The 22,810-nt window shown below is 40.9% G+C and overlaps 1 protein-coding gene across 1 annotated transcript in view; it reads right to left on the reverse strand.

Moving 5' to 3' along the window:
- CNTNAP2 (contactin associated protein 2) overlaps positions 1-22,810 on the reverse strand; it is a 908,805-nt gene that overhangs the window by 449,594 nt on the left and 436,401 nt on the right. Inside the window, exons 5-6 of the mRNA XM_061996383.1 lie at positions 4,407-4,610; positions 2,465-2,649 (exon numbers count right to left, since the gene is read on the reverse strand). Of these exons, the coding sequence (XP_061852367.1) occupies positions 2,465-2,649; positions 4,407-4,610 (389 nt within the window). The remainder of the gene's footprint in view (positions 1-2,464; positions 2,650-4,406; positions 4,611-22,810) is intronic.

Below are 22,810 nucleotides of genomic sequence, written 5' to 3' on the forward strand. Positions count from 1 at the left end.
TTTCCTGTCCCAGGAATGCTCACCAAAAAGGTCTACTTGTAGTCTGATGCTGAGATTTGGCAGAGCCAAGCTTTTAAATACCATTCATTGCTAATTCCATTTGTTACTACTGTGAGCAGGAAAACACAGCTCTGTGGACACATTTTCCATTTTAAAAGCACGTATGAAATCAGTTTCTGTGCCACAGAGGAGGCTTTGACTTGGCATGTAAGAACTTAAGCTATCCAGCCAAAGCTCCAAATCTTTATAACTAGCACATCCCAGCTATGTGAGAGCATCGTGCAGGGGACATCCATCAGCTGCTGAAAACTGACCTGACTTTAGAGAAGATACAGCACTTTACAGAATGGTTCAGTCCAGAGAAGAGGAGACTGAGGGGGGATCTTATTAATATTTACAAGTATCTCACTGGTGGGTGTCAGGAGGTTGGGGCAGCTCTTTTTTCTGTCACATCCAGTGACAGGATAGGGGGTGATGGGATGAAGATGGAACACAAACAGTTCCATTTAAACATAAGAAAAAACTCTTTCAGTGTTTCAGTGAGGGAGCCCTGGCACAGGCTGCCCAGGGGGGTTGTGGAGGCTCCTTCCTTAGAGCTCTTCAAGACCCACCTGGACACGTTCCTGTGTGACCTGATCTAGGTGGGAGCTGCTCTGGCAGAGGGTTGGAGTGGATGACCTCTAAAGGTCCCTTCCAATCCCCACCATTCTATGATTCTTTGATATCTTCATGTCAAACTACCTTTTGCATATTACAGTCACGTGTGTGGACAACACAAAATAGAAAGGAAGGCATTTTGAAGGAAAGGAGAAAAACTGCACAAAAACCCATGTACCTTGACAGTGACTTCAGAGAGACTTGGGTTTTTTTTGCTTTTCTTACCTTGAAATTGCAATCAGAGCTGATGTTTATTCTTCTTTTGTGCTTATTTAACTTCTCAGAAAGAGATTAACTTAGAAATTTTTTGTTTTCTTTGAAAAACAGTTTTGATTCTTTCAGTTTTATTCACTGTGATTATTGTACCACAAAGGCAACACGTTTAGATTTAACCTGTGATGACTAACTCCAGAACCAGTGAGATTATAGATAGGAAAGGAAGAAGAAGAAATTGAGGCTCTTAAATCTGCATGAACCACAGAACACATATCCACATACATTTGAAAAAGAGTCACTAAAGACAAGGGGATTCAAGCACATGGAGACAAATGTATCACTGAAAACTGCTAGTGAGGTCTTTTAATGCCAGAGAAGGGAAGAAGCTCAGTCTCCCAGACTCTAGTCTTACTAGGAGTAAAGTTATGGTACACAATACATTTGTTATCTTGCAGTGCTACATACATGTGGTTTTATATATAATGTGTGTGTGAGAATCCCCCAGCTCTGGCTTTGGGATTGGGCCCAACCTTTTCTGTACTTCACTCGCTTGGAAATCTTTAACAAACACCATTTGTGTGAATTTTCAGTAGCTAAATTAAGATCTTCAGTGCTCAATGAATAAAATGGTCACAGGCAAATTTGCTCATTACTTTCATATGGTAAGTGCTATCAAAGAAGGCATTCACTGAGGTTTGTTGGAATATAAGTGAACATTTGATTTGGTAACGTTTAAACAGCAAGCCAGTTTATCAAGCCTTTATCCCATATTCTTGATCAAAGGCTTGACCGTGGAAGTACCAATACACAAGTTAATTCAAACTTTCCAGCAGTACATCATTTTGATGCCCCCTCACCGCTTTAAAAGTTGCATGGATGGAAATACATGTATTTGGCTCAGCTGACTACATTAAGTCTCATTAGAAAGAGAGTGAAGTTTGTATAACAATTCAGTGGAACTGAATAAGTTCATAACAGCAGAAGCCAGAGTGTAATGAAACAAGAAATCCAGATTTAATTGCTACCAACACTGGTGGGCATTAGTCTGACTGATTAAACAATAGTTTTCTTAGAACTCTCCCAACTTTTCAGTGCTTCTTTATAAAAAGATGTTATTAATGGTGTATTTGAGAAAATACCAGGAAGGACCAATGTTCCTAAGAAATATCAAAACCCATGTCACTAAAAAGGTTGTAATCTGCTTGCTTTGCTAAAAATACATACTAATTGTCACCACAGAATGAGGCTTTCTGATGCAAGTGTACAATTATCACCTGAGTGGAATAACAGGTTGCCTGACATGGTTTTTAATCTACTTCCCACTTACAGCAGCTGCTTTTGGAGATTTAAAAGTAGAGGGTGCTTAGCTTGCTGAATACCACAGATCTCCCATTTTAAAATGAAAGGCTGAGATGATTCTTACACCAGATGGGATCTGATAGAGTAATAAAGAGAAATGTAATTTACACAGAGGAGAGAACAACGTTGGACAGAAAATGTCCAGAAATGTTAAGGGTAAAAACAATTAAATGCACTGAAATGTACCAACACATCTTCTTAGAGGACTTAACAAGCAAGTTTCACTGCCTACCTCATAATCAAGGTCCAGGTAATCGAATTCTCCATTGGTTCTGAAGTGCTGCATGTGCCTGTCGAGGGTGAGATTGATGTTTCTGCCGTGGCGCTCGATGATGATGGAGTGCCAGTGGTGATCGTCCAAGAGGCTGCCTGTCATCACCGACGTGTGCCCATAAATAGAGCCAAGCTGGTTGCTGCCTAAGTTGAGGAGTGAAACAATAGCAATTCTCACCTCATACCACTTAGGCAAACATTTTCCTTCTGCTCTGTCAATATTTCATGTGAATCGTACTAGCCACACTATAAACTGAGGGAGGCCAGTCTGCCATGAGGCTCCGATCTGACCAGTGGAGAGCTGCTGCCATAAATAAAACCAGCTAGACCAAATCCAGCAAGTATCTGATCAGTGAGCTGTTTAAATAGTTCTTTGTAACAGGAGATATCTGGAGGTGAATCACACGAGCAATACCAAGCTTCAACTACTGCTTTTCTGTCACTACAGAAGCATAAAGCTGCCACCTTTGGGCTTGGACTTGAGCTTCCCTGAAGCTCATTTAGGACTGTTGAGGAAGACACGGTGCCTGATAACAGGCTTTGGTAACAAATAGCCATTTTTGGTCTGAGTTCTACACTTCCTAGGTTCTGCTGGTATAGATATACCAGGGAGAACACAGCGAAAGAGTCAATGCAGACTGAGCCAACAGCGGCAGAAAGTGTCTCCTGATAACACAGCTTACTTTGGTCTTTCCTCCTGAAGCATCCTTGCTACTCTTGAAGTCCAACTATTAGCAAGAGTGCAGTGTTGGAATTCTCTGCCATGTTTTCCAGGGGCTTTTGCCAGTGCAGCTATGCTAATCAAAGATGACATCTCACTGCAATCTGACATAACTAAGCCAGCAAAGGTTGATGGCATGGATCTCACATGAAGCAGCAAATGACTGACTCAGCACTAATGTAAAGAAACTGCTGCACTGACCAATAGCTCAGCACAATCTTCCACTTTCTGAATACATGAGGACCTAAAGCATTCTTGGAGCTAAGGATTTCTAGCCACCAGGCACGCCTGTGACTCAGGCATTAAAGCTTGTACACAGTAATAACATATTCTGGCAAATCACACTTCCATGGCTTAAGACTTGGCTCCCTTACCAATGATGAAACTGCTCCTTCAGTAGCTGTTCTTTTCAAAATCAAACAATCCCAGGCACGTCCACGTGCCTCAGTTTCCCCAGTGCAAAGTCAAACGTAGTGCAAAGCAAAACCTAAACCCATCCACCTCCTCATCCTGCCTGCCCAAACGTTGGAGAATAAGGCAGAGGAAGAATAACACCATAAACCATGATGTCTGTTTATTATTTGACTGGGTGTCACAGGGCCTGTTCCCTTTATCAGCCCAGTGATTTCAGAAGCTCCCCACCAAGCACAGACATGGATGCTCTAATAGTTTCTGACCGAATGGAAGAATAGGGGGAAACTGGAAATGAATGGGTTAATACTGCAATTAAAACTGTTCAAAATAGATAACTGCTATAGGAAATGTGCTTCCCTCCTCCTCATCTGCTCACATTAATCTTTAGGAAAAAAAGCCTGGTGGAAATGCTGGTGGAAATAATTACTATTCAATGTAAATAATGAACAGAATAATTTACTGTTCGCACGTCTGCGAGAGAGCGATGGAAAGTTACATGAAACCTTTTGGTGAGACTCTTTTGTTTGCAGGGAAAAAACACCAACAACCTGAAACCAGATCAATGTGGGGGGTTTAAAATAATAAACAAGAGGGGGGAAAACCACAAAAGAGGGAATTAAAAAGGGGAATGCACAAGATTTGGACAAAATCATGTGATGAAATGGTGCCGCTTACCACAGCACTGGGGGGGAAAGTTTGTAATGTTTGACCTAAAGTGTTTGCATGGAAATGAAAAAGTACACAGCACTGAACAATGCAGCCATACCTAAATTTAAATTTAGGACAAGTTTGGCTTTCTTCAGTTCCAAGGTGATGTAGTCTCCTTGCTGTCCTTCTCCGTGGAAGATTACACCTTCGCTTTCAGAGGTCTTAAATTTCAGAGAGATGACATCTTTCAGTGTTTTCATCTTCTTGTTCCTGAATCTGTACGGTAACACTACATGGCCATCAAAATTGATAACATCAGCCCCTAAAGGAAAAAGCAAATAACATTGTTGATGAGTGATTATATATTCCTGTGGCCACTGAAAAACAGACACCCCGTGGGTACATTGTACCTGAACAGAATACAAACGTGCAAGTGTGATATGCATCACAAATACATTTTCTTTTGACTGTAATTTAATACTATAAAAAGGAGGAACCAGGCAGGACATGAATTTAATCCATAGGTTATAAAAAAAGGGGAGGGGCAAGTGCTACAACTGTACTCAACATCTGGTTTCTCTCCAATACAGTTGCTGTCATGCACCCTTTCCTAATTACAGCTGAAAATTAACAGACAAACTTCTGAGTGGTCATTAATAATTCATCTGATACCTCTTTAAAATCCAGTGTAAGTATCTGTGAGGACTGTACACACTGAAACATGAGCTGCAAAAATTGCCTAGCAGTTTTAAAAGATTCCTCAAACTGCAGGGAAACCATCGACACAAGCCTCGTCTAGTTCAGTTTTATATGGACATCTTGGGCAAGTTGTGACCCCAACTGATTTTGAGAAGAAAAAACCAAACCAAACAGTTGTGTCACTTGGGATAGTGTTTGTTCCAGGTTTGGTTTTGTTCAAAATCTCAGCAGAAAACTGAGGGATGCAATCATCATCATTTCAAGTCAATCAAATATTCATATAGATGCTGTATAACGAGAAAATTTCATGCTGACTTGTTTTCATTGCTTGATCTCTACTCAAGAACAAGCCACAGTTCTCTGGAAGCTAGATCCAAGGTGAAAATCCTTGCACATCTCGATTACATTCAACAGGTGTACTACTGCTGGGTTCTGAATATTATCTTTTAAGCAGAGCTCAGTAAAAGACTGTAAACAAGATACTGACTGTTAATAACGTACACAGATTAGTTTCATAGAATCACAGAATGGTGGGGTTGGAAGGGACCTTTAGAGATCATCCAGTCCAACCCCCTGCAGAAGCAGGGTCACCTAGATCAGGTCACACAGGAACATGTCCAGGGGGGTCTTGAAGCCCTCCAAGGAAGGAGCCTCCACAGCCCCTCTGGGCAGCCTGGGCCAGGGCTCCCTCACTGAAACACTGAAACAGTTTGTTCTTATGTTTAAGTGGAACTTTTCATGTTCCAGCTTCATCCCATCACCCCTTGTCCTGTTGCTGGCTACTATAGAAAAAAAGGGATGTCCCAACCTCCAGACATCCACCAGTGAGATATTTGTCACTATTAATGAGATCTCCCCTCAGTCTCCTCTTCTCCAGACTAAACAGCCCCAGTTCCTGCAGCCTTTCCTTGTATGAAAGATGCTCCAGTCCCCTGATCATCTTGGTGGCCCTGCACTGGCCTCTCTCCAGCAGTTCTCTAAACAAAATTCTTAAATAGGAATTGAAAAAGAGATGTTCTTTCTTCCTAAAGAAAAGTATTTCCTCCTGTATTGTTCCCAACCACACTGCCTGTTGGCATACCTTATTCCAACCCAGCATTTCATGCTCCGAGTTACATGAAGGATGGCATTTTCTCATCTGTTCTTCAGCCTCACCTGCTTTCTGCCTGCTTTTGTGGGATGCTCTTGGGTGATGCCTTGCAACTTTTTACAATTCCTAAGTGGTTTTTGCCATTATGGTGGGAAGTCATTTAAATCTTTCAGACTCCTTCAAAACCACAGAACCCAACCCAATCCTGTTGTTAACATCTCTGTTAAAACACTTTGCACGCTGTAACTGCCACATTTCAGTCTGAATTTACACAGCTTACATCAACTGATTATGATAAAATCTGTTGTCTTTGTTCTTACACTGTATGTCAAACATAGACTTAAAACCAGCTTACTTTTAACTGCTTTCTGAAGTACTATTTTGCACCCTGGACTAGATGATCTTTTGAGGTCCCTTCCAACCTTTAAGATTCTGTGATTCGGAGAAGAGTCTAAACAAACATGTACACACATCCCTGCCTTGAGAATTTAGGAGCCACCAAAATGGCCTGCTGAGTCAATTTTGACTATTACTGCACCTTCATTTGCTATCAAAGAGGATATCAAAGAGCTATCAACTATCATAGCATCTGTATAGGTTCCTTTCTTTCAAAGAACATTCAGCCAAGCTCCATGATGTCTGGCATTTACTTCCTAGAGGAAAGTATCTAAAACCACAACCAACATTCCTAAAGGATTTCTATTTCACTGTAAGTAAAAAACCAAATCCACAACCCGTCTGTGCTCATTAACTAAAACACACCCCGTTGAGCCTGAGGTTTGCAGCCGTGTTGATTAAATGCCGACTCACACATCCGTACACCACTGAGCAAAGCAAGTTTTCAGACATAAAGATCACCATCTTCTGCTTCCATCATTCAGGATTTTCCCCACTAATGGTTCTTTGCTTCTTCCAGGTGACTTGTTTTGGTGGCACAATGACTCTCTGCATGCTGGTGACGTATGTGAGGTCTGTTTGATACAACCATTTGTCCTCTGTACGTATTTACCAAATCGATACGTTTAATCACAATATGGTCACTATCCTCAGCTGACACAAACTGCTGACTCTCTAGGGATCATTACACATTGCAGGAGTTCAGAACTTTGCTACCTTGCAGAAACTATGTAATTGCTAAGACTGATAGAGGGGAAGCCTGACAGTGGACAGTCTGTTGACCCACACATCCACATAATTGATACTAAATGCAAAACCATGGATCTGAGTGCAGCGTGTATCATCAGAGCTTGTGATTTTCCTTCCACAATGCTGCTGCTTTTTAAGCAGGTCTTAGAGATAAGTGATGTTTCCTGCAAGCCAGCATCAAGTGTATGCAGTTTACCTGAGATGCAGGTTTAAAGCATATCTCACACTCACACACTGGCTCAGGTGCAAAGGTCAGTGATATTAATGGAAGGAGCATTAAGCATGGTTAAAAAAAGCTGCTTTAAACCTAGAAAGTAAGTCTAATCACTGTACTTATCTTTTCAAGTTAGATCAGAAAAGACTCATAGAAATGAACTTTCTTTCTCTACTCCCAGCAGCCAAAAGCTCCCCAAAATTCTGTCTGTGGGAGTCAAGGATGACTGAGGACACAGACTCTATAAAGCAAATTTCCTCATGCCTCCAGGAGATGTTTTCCCTCTCCTTTCTAAAAGATTAATAGGCATATGCAATGCATTTCTGTTTCACACTAGGCTTTTCAATGTATTTGAATTGCTGACTGTCATCAAACAGATGAGTAATAATCCCTGCAAGATCTTAAGGCTCTTCCCAAAGGCCAAGGTTTCTCACTTTCTTTTAAAATCCATTTTGTGGGGATCACACTGATGCTTTACCATATCTGTAGACAGGATGCCAAAGGGATTTTAAAACCCCTCAATTTTTTGTTCCAATCACTTCTTCAAATTACATAGAACCATTTGCTGAGTCTTCCACAGCACTCTCTCCCCCTTAATTATCAGGCTAAATACAACCTGTGCTGTGTATACCTTTCATTCCTGCTGTAACTTGCATCACATCTGGAAGCACCAGCTCTAGACTTTTCTTGCCATTCAAAATAAGACTGGCAGGTTACTAGAGATGCTATTTGCACAATACTCATGCACTCTCTGTTCACCTCTGCTTCTAATTAGACAACCAACTAAGACACTCCAAACCAGAAGTGTCACATTTGTTGCTAGCACTTGAACCCTGCAATGAAACAGATTACAACCATGTAACTTGCACCCACTTCCAAATCCTCCTAAACTTGCAAAGACTTCTGTGGAAATGATAAACTTTGAGCCCCTGATTGTTTATGTCAACAAAACGGTGGAGACATTTTACTCAGCACATAAAGCATGAGCATTGCATATTGACTGCAACATTCCACGTGTGTTAGTGTATTACATAACTCATGTATGGCAGAATGCAGCAATATATAGCACAAACATCACTTTTCTTCATAAAACACACCTTACAATTCACATTCCAATGATAAAAACTTTTTAAGCGCTGAGTGCAACTGAAACTCTCAGCCTGACCTGGTACCTCTGAGGGACAGACTCCAGGAATGTGAATCAGCTCAGAATTCAGTATCAGAATGGCACCTTGTGTTTGCAGTGCAAGAAATCTGCTGAAAAGTTATCAGCATGCAAGGAGGACACGTTTTCTCAGGAACAGATGCAGCTGCTGCTCTCAGAAATGAGGCCACCCTGGTTCATATTCTGAGGCTGTATCCATAAGCAACAGTAAGTGATTGCAGAGGTGGGGTTATTTTTCGTATGCTCATGACCAAAGTAAACACGTTACTTCTGGAATCTGTTTTGAAGAAACAAAGGAAATAGTCAGAAGAATATTGTAACGTGGGTTAAATCAACCTCTGTTGTTTTTGCTTGACTTACAAGCTGTCACCAGAGTCAAGAAATGCCTTCCTGAGATTTCTGTGTGTACTTTTAGAAAGGCATGACATCTGTTTATGAAAAAGCCCTACCACAAAATCTGTTATCACAAAAATCATACCTCTACCTAAGGCAAATTTGATTTGCAGATTACACTCTTTTGAATCTACATACAACTGCCTTCAACAAATGCAACAAAACTGATGCACGTTACAGCTGGAGCATCCTTCATCTAAAATACGGTTCCATATACTATGTGAGAGATTGTCTTCCATTAACACTTGTTCACTTTACTTTCTGGTGGAACCCCTATATAATATGGGGCATATCATCTTTCCCCTAAGGCCAGCTGGTACTGCTTTGTAACACCTTAACAGCCAGGCATCTGATCTGGAGTGGATCAGAACAATGACTTCTGTGGGCTTGTGGATCCCCAAAGTGTTGCCCATGACAAGGCCAGCATCCCTTTTGGGCCACTGCTGAAGTTCCACACACGTGTTCCTCACGCCAGTCACTGAAGCCAATTCACAGCACCCACTTAAAGCTGAACAGAAGTAGCAGGTTTTCCAGAAGCTGCCCTGCACTGCCATGTTTGGAAAATCACTCAATTAAGAAAAGAAACAGCACTAATCTTTGATTAAGCAGCCTTCTTTTTTCCTGCATAGCTGTGCTGGCAGCTTGCACATGGGTCTGCATGGTAATTCAATCACCTACAGATTACATAGCAATTACTTGTAAGAGTTATCATATGTAGCACTGTGGTAATGACTTGTGTTCCTTCTATGATGACACTCAGCCATTTAATGCCACAATAATTACCACGATGAGGAATGGTACTTAGACAGCAAACCATAGCATTCCTATAATTGCAGTGTAAAGATGGGATTTTTCCCCATCCTTAGCCACTCAGCTACCAGCATTAGTAGGAAAGAGACCTAAGCCATCACTTAGAATATGTTCACCTGCAGTCAGGGGAGTCTGATCTCAGAGGCTACAACTGCAGTGGATGGAGAAAGAAAAGACAAAATGCCATAATAAGTGAGGAAGAGGGAAAGAGGGAGAAAGAGGAGAAAATGCAGAAAGATGGGGTGAAAAAGAGACTACATTTCTTTTATCAAAAGTTACATTTAAATAGGAAGCTTTGACTAATTTCAGTTGGATCTCCCCTTTATTGGACTTGCTATAAAACAGATGGGTGGGATAACACCACTGACAGCTTAACAACATAACACTATCATCTGCCTAGGAATGTGTTAGGCCCTACCCCAGTGTATGTCTGACAAGTCATCTTAAAGCCATTTCATGAGTTAATGGCAACCCCACATTCAATTTTCCTATTGAACAAATAATAAAGTCAGAAAGCTTTAAAAAGGCCAACAGGACATTGGGTGACAAATGTGACCCCATTCCCAAATCTCAAAGGAAAATAAGTCCCTAGTCACAGGTCTTTCTACCTATGCTTTTGTCCTGTGCTTTCAGCCACATGCAGCATTTGGCAACAGTTGGTCAGGGAATCAAATCTGCATAAAGATATTTCATCTGGTGCTCTGTATCAATTAATTATAGTGAAAAAACATCAAATCAGACTCAAGCAGAGACTCAATGCGAAGACATCTGCACAGCTACTGAGCTACTTGGGTCAAGGTACTGCATGACATTAGTAAAACATCCCTGCCATCAGACACAGAAAAGTAACAGTGACTGGAACAAAGCAGAACACCAAAGTACCTTCCAGAAAAATCTTACCATAGCAGCAAGCTAAATAAACGTTATTAACTGCAAATTCAATGTCTTCATGAGTTTTTACATCTTGATCTCTGAATGATCAGCTCCTCCAAGCATTCAGAATATTTCACTGGGATTAAAAGTACAAAAGTTCTGTGCTACTGATTCACAGCGACCTTAAGTGACATTTTCTCACTTCATTACCTCCATTTCAGCTGCTTAAATCTTCTGTTTAGGTTAAGTGATTTGTAAGGGAAAGATCTTTGCTTGTAGCATTCCTTTCTTATCTCATAGTCTGATGTACTAACACTACAGCAATGCACAGCATTAAGCATGCACTCAGCAGCCTTCCTCTTGAATACATCACAGATGCATCAAAGCATCCCTGGCTGAGTCCACGTATTCCATGTGTGTAGTTTCATTAGTTACAGGCATTGAAATCTCGTTATGATGAATATAAGCACACAAGCAGTGTCTTATTCACCTATTTGAACAGTAAAAATGATGCTTTCTCCTAACAAAGCAAAGGATAAAGCTCAAAATCATATCGAGAACAAACTCTCGTGTTGTTGCTACTCATGATAAGTTACATATTACAGTCATTCCCTGTTACCAAAACCTCCTCCAGTGCTTCTGGCTGTAACAATCGTGATTTAGTTGATAATTTTTAAGGTCATAGGAGTAAATTCTTCATCAAATGGACAAAACAGCAACAGTTCAATGCATGAGCTTTTATACCTTAAAAAGGTTTCAGATGTACAGCACTACAAGGGTGATTTGTGACTGTTAAAGTCTAGGTATCTTGCAACTATGCACTAGAGGCAGCAAAATGTTCTCTACCATTTCACCAGCTGTGGCACTATCAAATCAATAAAAAATACATTTATCATTGGTAAAAAATACATTTATCATTGAAATATTCTAAGGAAACTCAGCTTTTTTGTATTTCATCTTGCTGATTTAGCAACAAGCACCATTCCCTGCAACCATAAATACATTCAGTTCTGTCCTTCACCGTGAAATCCGTCACTGGATACTGGATCTTAATGGGAGCATTAAAGTGCACAATTAAACTCTGAAACGAGGTACAGTAAGGAACTTAATTCACCTGAAAACAGCTAGCCTCTACTAATGTTTTCACTGTGGTATTAAAAAAGTAAATCACAGGAGCTCCATGTCAATAAAAGGACAATTCTCACTCTCACTTGGTAAATGGCCACACCAGGTCTCCATCCTTATTAAACTGCAGAGCTTGCTCGTCACTTCATGAAAAAAGTCCAGCAAAGAGAGAAGCTGCACCACGTCACACATTTACTCTCAGTTTCATCAGTGAATAAATAAGCTACAAACCAGACAAGACGGTCAAAGCACCAAGGAAACAGATGAGTAGCTGGAGCCCTGGTTTTAATGCTTAGATGCACAATTCACCTAAACAATACTGATTTAGAACTCCTCTAGCTTCTTTTTGAGCTGATACCACCCAATTCAATCATTGGATGGGAAATAATCTTTCCACGTGCCTTTTAATGTCTGAACACTCTAAGAACACTCATCATTTAAAGCCAAATTCTTCTTTCTGGCTCATAATCTATACCTTTACTCACAGACTTGAATACTTCTAGCCACGGAGCTCACATTTAAACTGAGCTTTCAAGGGGAGCTGCATACACACCGATGAAGGAACATGTAGCAGTAGGGACAGTTCCAGGCTGCTACATTCAATGATAACTCATCCAGAAAAATCTGCCTATCACCTTTCAAACTGCAGTCAAACTATAAAGAGCAGTGAGGGCAAGACTGAGCCTGTGCTTTGGCCAGGGGACACTCACATTTACTCTAGTGAGGAGCCTCACTATTGTGTATCGTTAAAGGCCATTTTGATGCAAGTATAGCCTTCTTTCTTCCAACTGTCATTCTGATACAGCTACTAACTCCATCTTGCAGTACCAGTTAACTTTAGGAAAAGAGACACTAAGATGGAGCAGGGGCTATTTTCAGCTACTGCATTTCAATTCAGAACGATGAGCTAATGTGAGACAACTTTGTGCATTTACTGTCATACTTCTGAACTGCTCAGAGACAAAACCCCTGTTTAGCACAGCATCAGAGAAGCAGGCTTGAAACTTGGTGTTGGGCAAGCAATTCAACATTAGTAACTCCATTATTTTTCCCTTTTCTTGGAGATGTAAGATCCTGCATAATTCTACTGCATTCCTCCTGTATTCTTGCAGATGTCTATGTAAGGAAAGCTCTCAGTTTCTCATTTGCAAGCCATAAGATTGAAGCCTCAAACTTCATGGTGATCAAGCAGTAAACTTCATGGTGGCTGAATCCAGTGATTTTCTATTCCTTTGTCTGTGTTTCAGTGTATGTAATTAAAAATGCCCCACTCCTCTTCAAGCTTATGAGTCAGGCCTTTATTTTTAAGTAATCTCCATTGATATATCATCTTTGGTTCAGTGAAAGGCTAATAATTTACTCTAAGATGGAGATGGCTCCCAATGATTAAAGGCAAGCTATTGTAACAGGGCATACAGATGCCAATTTTAACTGACTGAGTGCTTTATTTGAATAACAAGGAGTAAAATGTTAAGGATCTGGTACTGCCTTGGCATCACTTGCAACTTTATACGCTCCATAGAAAAAAAATCTCTAAATGATTCAATACACAGTGATATGAAATGTTCAACTCACATTATACTGAGTAAGATAGTTCCCTGAGAGGGAAAAAGAAATACATATGTCTCAGAAATGCTCTGTTACAGGTAGTACTGCAGGTAAAAGCAGATAACAACATGTAGTTAACAAAATCATTAAGGATTTCTAGAAATTACCTAGTCCAACCCAGCCCCTTGGAGACTATTTGCATTCTGCCAGAAGCACTCGGTTTCAGTTAACTGGGCTTTCACCTGTTTTCTTGACCTGAAGCACAAAATAGGACAATTGCTTTCACCAGCATTTTCCCTTTTTTGTGATTATCAAGCTGCACTTTCCATGGGACATCCCACTTTCCAGTAATATACTGTGCCCCCCTCCCATCACCAGACAGGACTTATCTGTAACTTCTGTCAGGCTTCACAGTTTAAGATTTGCTGGTGTTGCAGAATTTAAGACCTTCTTCTTCCCCCACTTGCCACAACAGTTCTGAGGAGCCTTTCTTCAGTATGAGTTTGCTTATGGCACCTCAACTGTGCAAATGGCTGTTCCTCCCCTATGAATTGTACCATGCACTTCAGCTTTCCCTGCACTGTCAGTGCCATCAATTCAGTCTCCTCAGCTCTGGATGATTCTTCATCACTACAAGCTGAAAAAAAAAGCCAGAAGGATGAGAATTTCTTCTGAGGAAGAGTACAAGGAACTCTCTCTCACCCAGTTAATAAGGATTAATGTGCAGCAGCTGCAAAACTTAGATACTGATGTACACTACTGTTGTGATTTCAATTCTTTATCCACTGCTACTGTTTTTTTTGCAGTCTCTCCTGCTTTACTACACTGAACTGCAACTAGACCTAATATGCAATATGACTGACACATATAGCACACACATCTATACTGGGTTTGGTTTATAAAGGAAATCAATTTCCTTTCAGGTTTAACAAACTATCGTGTATGAAGTATGGGAGAAAAAGCTTTACCTAGACTGCAAAAGTTCTATCTAAGGTCACAGGTAATGGTGTCTAAGTTTTTGTCAGCTCTTTCTGTCCATGTGGCAGCATTCTAAGACAAAACCCTGATAAATACTCAGACAGGGTATTTTAAAACATGAGTCTCCAGGAGATGAAAACCACGTGGAGGTGACAAACCTGAGAGTTCACATGTAGTTTGTGCATGCAATAGTTCTTTGTAGCTCTTTGGCACTGCCCTCGCTCTTCTTGTCCATCATGTTTATCGAAAGCATCACTGAAGCAGCAGGAAACCATCTCAAGGGAGCTTCCAGACTTTCTTAAGTCTGTCAGAAACTAGTTTTTTCATCCCTAGACTTATCCCAGTGAAGGATTAGGCTTTCATTTATTTAATAAAGGCAACAGACTAACTGCTACTCCATGCATCAACACTCTTCTAAGGAGAACTAAAATAACTAACCATACATCTTCTGATGAGACGTAGCAGATAAGAAATAGTGGTGAGGGGGTCAATGCTTAGTTACTTACATAAATGTATCTTTGATGTTCAAAAGCATTAAGCACAATCTAATGTGTTAGAAACCAACAGGCAAAAAATGAAGCATTTTAGGTAAATATTTAAAATGATAATGGGATTCCTATGCAGATGAAAACTGCTGACTACTAACTGCTACCCAGGCAGACTTCTTCATAACAAAGACATTAAAACTGCCAACAGGGTCACCTCTGAGTCAACAGAGGCCTCAAGTGCATCTAAAAAACCTAATACCTTCCCAAGATTATCTCCACTGCTTTTTCTCCTGCTTACAAAATCCTGCTCTTCATTAACCTCATTGACCACTGTTGCACTGAAATGATGTCATAAAGACGTGTACACGCTCCCTGTACAAGCCACTAAGTGTAAGACTTTGCCCCAAACTCATACTCTTATCTTTCAGTACAGGAATTATTTTTAACCTTTGATTTTTAATCACTTTTTATGAGCCATTAGTTTCTGAGGGGTTTTATCAAAAAAGGAATCATGCCTCACTGAAAATTTAAGACCAAACTGGCGGTGCTGTAAGGGTGAGAAATGCAGGAGATATTTCATGTGTAGCAAGTGAAGATGAGTTGCCATTTGTACTTCATTAAAAATAAGGTTAAAAAAAAAGCCCTTTACTGAGTAAAAAATCTGTTCTACTTCAGATAACAAAACCTTCTTTTTTCCTTGCCAAGCCCAAAAGGTTGCTTGCTCCAACAAGCATTATTTTGAGGTATTTTTACACAATCTGCATCTTTTATTTAACTTTCCTTTTCAAGTCAAACAAGAGAACGTGCTCAAGCAGTAGCACCCTGTGTTTATGAGCAATTGAAACTGCTTTGTGATGCTGTCCTGGTGTATCTCTGTGTGTCTGAGCTCACATCTAGGTAAATCTGTCATTATCCTGCTCCATCATTATCACTTTAGGCAAAGGGCTCCATTTCACCAGCACCTTGGAAATGAGTAGACTGGTGCACATTAACAGGCTGCAAAGAAAATGAGTTGAGTTTTTGAGCAGAAAAATAACACTCTCTTATAATTGCTGAATTTGATTGAAAAGTGCCATTCAGTGCCTTTCAGCAGATACAGTCTGGATACCACTGCTCTGGCTGTTTCCAGCCTGTCAGGTTCTTTGCCAGGGTCATATTTCCTTCTCCATCCCGTTTACCTGGGCCACTGAATTAAACAATAGAAACACTGTCCACAGCACTTGACGGGACACGTGTCTGTGTAGAACTCAAAGCCCAAGGAGAAAGGACACTCAAACAACATCATGTAAAGCTGCTTAGGAGGCAATTCTGGGTTTTTGGAAGGGAGAAGGAAATAATTCTCTATTTTAAAAGAAAGTGTTTCTATTGGTAGCTTTTGTGTTGGAATTATGGATCTTTCCATTTGCTTCTTTTCTTTTATGAACTGTTGTAAAAGCCTGGAAAAATCAGCCATTACTTTTACCATTGCACCCAAACAACCTTCTTCCCCCACAGAATATAGCTTCGGTGGGAAAGTTCTGATCGAGCTCACTTGCAATAAAGAATAAGCACAAGGAGAACAAAAGGTAAAGGGTATACACAGGGGGTTTTTTTCTGGATGCTGTAAGAATTTTGCAAGATGCTTATGACAGGGAGGGAAAAGGAATTCGGTGGAGATATAACCCCGTGCTGTTCACATCACACACATTTCCAGTCCCACTTAATTAAGGAGTTTACAAACGACTGCTGTGGCTGATGAAGCTCTGCTCAATCTGCAGTATCACATCACAGGGAACTGAACCTAAATTTCCTATTTGCTCAGCTTGATGGATATCAAACCACTGTTGGGATGGTTCTGAGGAGTAAAAGTGCTTCAGAGCTATGCTCACAATGCACAGTTACAAACCAATCTTCTAGATGCTGTGGAAAGCAGGAAGATGAGAGAATATTGAAATACATGGGTGTGTAAGAGCTCTTCAGTGGTCTGTGAACTTGGTTACAGCAATGAAGTACCTCTCCATTAACTGATGGGCTGAAACCTTTGGGGAAAAAAACCCACCTTGAGCTGCAGTGAAAATTATAAACTTACAAGCTCTTGGGCCCCAATTCCTATTGGCTTTCAATTCTTAATTTTTCTAACCAGAGCTCTTTTTCCTCACTGAATGTTCTAATAAAGATTAAACCAACCAACCACAACAGCAAAACCCACAACTCTCAAATCCTTCCCCTCATTTCTTTTAATCAGTGGTAGAAACATTTTGAGCCCTTAGAACGGTTTTCCTCCAAAGACCCTTGATCCCTTGGGGCACCGCTGTGCAGGGCGATGAGCAATTAAAGCCAAGGGGAGATCAAACGGACTGTACACACTTTTCATTCTGTGGTGCTTCAGATGGCCTTGTCTACACTGATGAATTATTACAAAGAAATCCCTCCCCTACCAAAGCTGCTTCAGCTTCACTGGTGTCAGTATTGCTTTGAATTTTAGATTGCTGTGTAATAGCAGTACTGTCAAGCACACAGCTCCTATCCTACCTGAGCATCTGTGTTTGTTATGGCAGGTTTTATTTGCTTATTGCAAAATGTCCTTTAGCATAAACAGCAATTCGAAGTCTCTCCAAATCCTACAGGCAATCTTTAGTCAATCTTTTCAGCGAGAGCTCTGCATTTCTTCTAAACGGGTGAAATAAAGCATTCAGCAGTAACTGATATTTAAATTGACTTCCACAGAGAGACAACAAATACACTGTCTCATTGATAAAAAGGACTGTTGTCTGAATTATCTCTCCTCTCTCTTACAAGCTGTGTACAACTGTGTCAGCAACACCTTTGGACTTGGTTCGGACTGTAAGAGCTATAAGATGAATTAGAGTTTAAACTGAAGTCCAGGTTCTTTTTAACCTCAATGAGGACAAGAGATCACTTTTTGCTTCTCCTGGATGTGCCACACACCTTCAGAGCATGATGTGTGAGTGGGGTTTGTAGCTCAAGGGATGTGTGAATGTGTGCTATCTAGCTGGTGAGTTAATATTTGCTACCCTAATTTCTCCTTGCCTAAGGTACTAATGGCAAAAATCTGACTGAACTCAGCTGGAATTGCTTGGCTAGTATGTGTCCTTCATGTACATAAGGGCTTTCAGCCATCAGCCTTTTTCATTGAGCTCTAAGCAGTAAAGTATAAAAAGGAAACAGTAAAGCAATATAAAATAAACACACAACTTGAAAGAGCAACTGCTATGTACCTTGAAATAAGGAGAAGCTTACTGGTCTACCAAGCCCAGCTCAGTTCAGGGAAGAGGATGGGAAGAACCACTTGGCCTAACTGGTTAAATAAATAATGACATCACTCACATCCTGATTAAGACAACACAAAGCCAACATTTGGATCACTACTATTGCACTCTCATTGCTCTTGGATGCCTTTCCTAAGAGAACTGGATGAGATGACATTAGAACTGGCCAAATGCACCGAACATATATCTGGTATAATCTTGGTGCGACTCATGGAGCAGTTACAGATGACTAAGCCTAAGTGGCATTTCAGGCTGCTTCTTTCTTCCCTGCCTCACCAGAGGAACAGCCCCTTTCGCCCTTTGTCTTCTGTGCCGTGTTATTTGCATTGTCTGCTTCACGCAGAGAGAGCTGCCTAATTAGGAAGACCAGAGTGAGCTTCTAGAGTACGGCTGCTTAATACTGTTAGTTTATCTGTTAATGAATGTGCTAGTCTTTCCAATCTAATTAGACTTTCTTTACTGCAAAGATAAGTCAACAAAATCATTACAAAGAAATACAGAAGGAAGAGGTTGGTAGGAGGCTCAGGAATATTTATCGTTAGGATTCGTTATGTGCACATAGATTTGTTACTGTCTCCTTTCACTGCTGCCCACCATCCTATCAGCCTTTTGTCTAGAAAGATGCAGCTCATTCCCCCATAAATAACTCTAACTCCCACCAGCGGGTTCCTTCTCTATCTCCACCTCAGCCCTGCCCTATTGTTTCCTGTTTCTTACTCAATTTAAATACCAAGGCTATCTCTTTTTATGTGTTTGCAGTTCACAATTAAGTGCATTAAAGATCACTTATGACTTTTTTGAGGTCACACAAATATGAGATTTCACAGATACACTTCTAAAGTGACAGAGTGTATGTACTCAAAAGGATTGAGTCTAAATCACATCTCACAATGCTATGTGAAAGAGAAACAGGGAAGATGCTGGGCAAGCCAAGCTCCTTCTCACCTGAACTCAGCAATCATGATGGGTGCCCTTTTTCCAGTGGTCTCCCAAGGGCACAGGCCAGCTGAGTGCCTCACTGAACATCTTTTCTTTCTTCACAGGTGGTATGTAGCTTGTTACAGGAAAACTATTTAAAGCATAACACCAATACAAGCAAAGAGCTAAAAATGACTCCTCAAAATATCTGAAATGTAAGATTTTTTGAGGCCTGGAAGAAACTCCTTTCTGATCTAGGTTGGGCTAATCAGCAATGGTCCTGGGAGAGGCATCTCTTTTTATTCATCAGCTCAAGTCCAGATTTTTAATGGTACTGCCTATCTTGAAGAAGACAGAATATCATACTGCAACAATCTGAATCCTATCAGCCTGGGAAACGTGCTTTGTAGCCAGAAGCCCCGAGAACTCTGATGTAATTCCACATAAGGTGGACCTGCTTCTGCAAGGGGGTTGGACTGGATGATCTCTAAAGGTCCCTTCCAACCCTACCATTCTCTGATTCCATGCTAACTTCCTTGGGAAGCTGTTTGGACGTCCCAGGAAGAAAGCATTTAAAAATTAAAGGGAATGTATTCATGTTGGGAACCACGCTGAAACTCCTGGGTTTTAACAACTTCACTTCCATTCAGAGATGGCTGAAGACTTGTGAAAACCTACAAAATTTCCCAGAGCATGTGTTTTCCTGGGACATTTCAATCACAGTTGTGATTTCACCACTTCACAGATGCCTTTTCCAAGCCTTCTCACATTCCCTGGTTCCTTATTTCCAGCACGACCTCAGTATCTGACAAGAAAAGGCTGAGGTATTGATCCGATTCCCCATCCCATCTCCTCAGTGGCCAGGAGCTGAGTAAGGCTAACATAAGGGATGTTGGCATAGCCCAAATGCTGCATTAGTGGGAAGCAGGCAGCCAGCAAAGCCCCAGAGGATGACACAACATTCTCTTGTGTTCCAGCATTTTGCCCACCCTTCACCCATTTGGCAGCAGCCTGGGGCAGGTTTCTCCTTTCCCACTTATTCTTACACACACCTATCATCCCTTTTCTCCTTTCTCTTAGATACACGGAATGATGCAAACTCATCCAGTGGAAATTCGGAATATACCCGAGAGACAGAAATATGGGCCACTGAGCCATTCCAAAACACCCTCTAAATCAGAGACAAAGTTGTCTGTCTCAAGCTGTTGAACATATCTGTTTTTGTTGCAAACCTCACAGTACAATATACAGTGGGGGGATGATTTCAGTCCCTCACTAACCCCTGCAATTCAGTAGAAGGATGCTATAGCCTTACAAAGGTAAACAATGTGAGTCCATTCTGTTTCCAAACTAATAGTTATTGCCTCTGAGTACTTTCCATAAATGAATATGCCAAGACTGGAGGGCCCCGTGGTCATTCTCCAGAACCCTTGTAACAGGCAATGGAAATGACACTGTGCAGACACATCTTTAAACAACATTATGAAACTATGTCTATCAAATTTGATCATTCCTCCCTTAAAAATAAACCCCAAACATCTTAATGATATACTTGCATTTGGTTCACAGAGTATCTGCTGCTAGATTCACAAGCCAGCATGCACTCCACAGTGCTTTTTAAATATATACTGACAACACTGCTTGAAAATCATTCTGAACTATAATGCCATTCAGAATAGATGACTGAGAAACAAGACATTCATTATGAGAACAGGCTATACCGTGAGATTGGAAAGTAATAAATGCATAATAAACTCATTCTGAGTGATGTAGCTTACGTTTATCCGTCATAGTAGCATGAACAGACACTTACTTTGATTATCAGTTTGGGCTTCATATCAGAAATGGACTACTTAGGAAAAAACCTGACAAGAAGCAGCTCCTACAACTTTGAAATCTTCCAAAGCTATTGTAATACCTACAGCACATTTCATGTTCCAGCCAGTAAGGCTGAAGCTGACCTTTCAGCAGCAGCTTCCACTTCCCTCTCCACTTCTTCTTCAAACCATTCCAATAGCTGAAGTAAAAGCTGCTCTTTACCTCAGGACAGGGTCTAGCTGGGATGAAGTCACAAATTCAGCCTTCTTCATAGCAGCCCATATGGTGCACTGTTATGTTTATCTCGCCATTCCCCAGGAGACAGAAGTCAGAGAAAGGCAGGGTAGGTCTACCCAGCACAGCCTCCATAACATCTTCAGTTTCATAGCACACGTCTTCTGGGGACACCTGCTAACCCATTGGTTATTAGCAATTTGATAGTTATCTTTCTTGGAGGGTTGAAGACAAAATTCAAAAGGAAACAAGAAACAGTCAGATGGAAACAACCTCTCTCAGAATTAGACTCAGAAACTTATTGCCACAGAAGTCAGGTTAAACACAAGGAAACAAATAGGGCTCATTCAAAAGTTTGGCCCTATAACAGAGCAAAAGCCACCTTGTCATCAGCCTTCACCATTTCTAATATCATCCACTTTTCATTATTGCTTTCCAGACTGTTTGTCTAAGGCTCTGACCTATAATGGGCTCGTACCTCATCACAGTCAGTGCAAATTGGCTTATACCAGATAATCTCAACTACTGGCTCCTGACACTTGTCTGTCAGACTTACACCCTAGGGAGATGATTTGCAACTTTAACAAGATGAACCAGAAAAGAGAAACGCCTCATAACATGCTGGTTAGATGCACAAATGGGCAAGTATCTGCTCTCAAAGTCCTCTGCAGAAATAGGTATTTTTAAAGATGTCTGTATTCCCATAGGAACAGCAGGAAACAGCATTTCTGGTACCTGCAAGGAATCAAAGTAATGTTCTCCTGTGCACATTAGGGAACTGTGTGTGCACCTGGAACGAGGGTGATGCTCGAGAAAGCACGTGGAAGAGAACATCTTCATCGTGTTTACCTGCTTCTGCAGGGGGTTGGACTGGATGATCTCTAAAGGTCCCTTCCAACCCCACCATTCTGTGATTCTATGTCTTCAATGTCTTTTTTTTAACCAGGCTGCAGCAAGTCTGGGCACTATAGGATTTGTCTCTGCTTTTCTAATGACTGACAGAGAACTCTTCCTACAAAGAGCCGTCAAGTTTAGAATTTAAATATCAAATGCATCCTCCTGCAAAAGGCTGAAAATCACCTTCAATAATTCCTCCCGTTGCTCTGTTTCTAATTTAAGTTCCTCCTTTGTGTACTTCAGGCCACACTCAAACACAAACAAAACCCTTACGCCCAGGGAAATTACAACCACAACAGAGCTATTGGACAAGATTAAATCGGATAATACATGTATTTTTCTATGAATATATTGATCCCAGAACAACACTTGCTGGCTGAATCCACCCTTTATAAATTATGTCTTTAGCCTTATTGTTGGAAATCTTATTATTTTCTTGCTCTCGAGCCACTAGAGAACACGTTGATAGTCATTCAGACTCCAGCTGATAATACCTGGGGCCTGGCAACATGAATCTTATTTACGGCTCGTTGATGTATTATATATGTGACTTTCTTCAGCAAAGTCGGTATCTATCACCAATATTTCGTATCGTGAGCGTTCAACTATGTTTACAGATTGAACACCAGGAAAGCTTTTCCTGCTTTTGTCTTTCTCAGGCTTTTATGACCACACAGCATTTGACAGACCACAATACAAATGGTCATGGAAACAGAAAGGAAAACAAAATGCAGCACACTGAAAGCACCAAACACTCGAGTGCTGAAGCACAGAAGGAAGCACGACTGAGAGACTGCAGAGCTACTGAACCCGATGGGGGGCAAAGCTTCAGCAGCAGGGAACACCCAGGTCCCAGT

Source organism: Colius striatus, chromosome 5 (genome assembly GCF_028858725.1).
Source record: "Colius striatus isolate bColStr4 chromosome 5, bColStr4.1.hap1, whole genome shotgun sequence".
Taxonomy (NCBI): domain Eukaryota; kingdom Metazoa; phylum Chordata; class Aves; order Coliiformes; family Coliidae; genus Colius; species Colius striatus.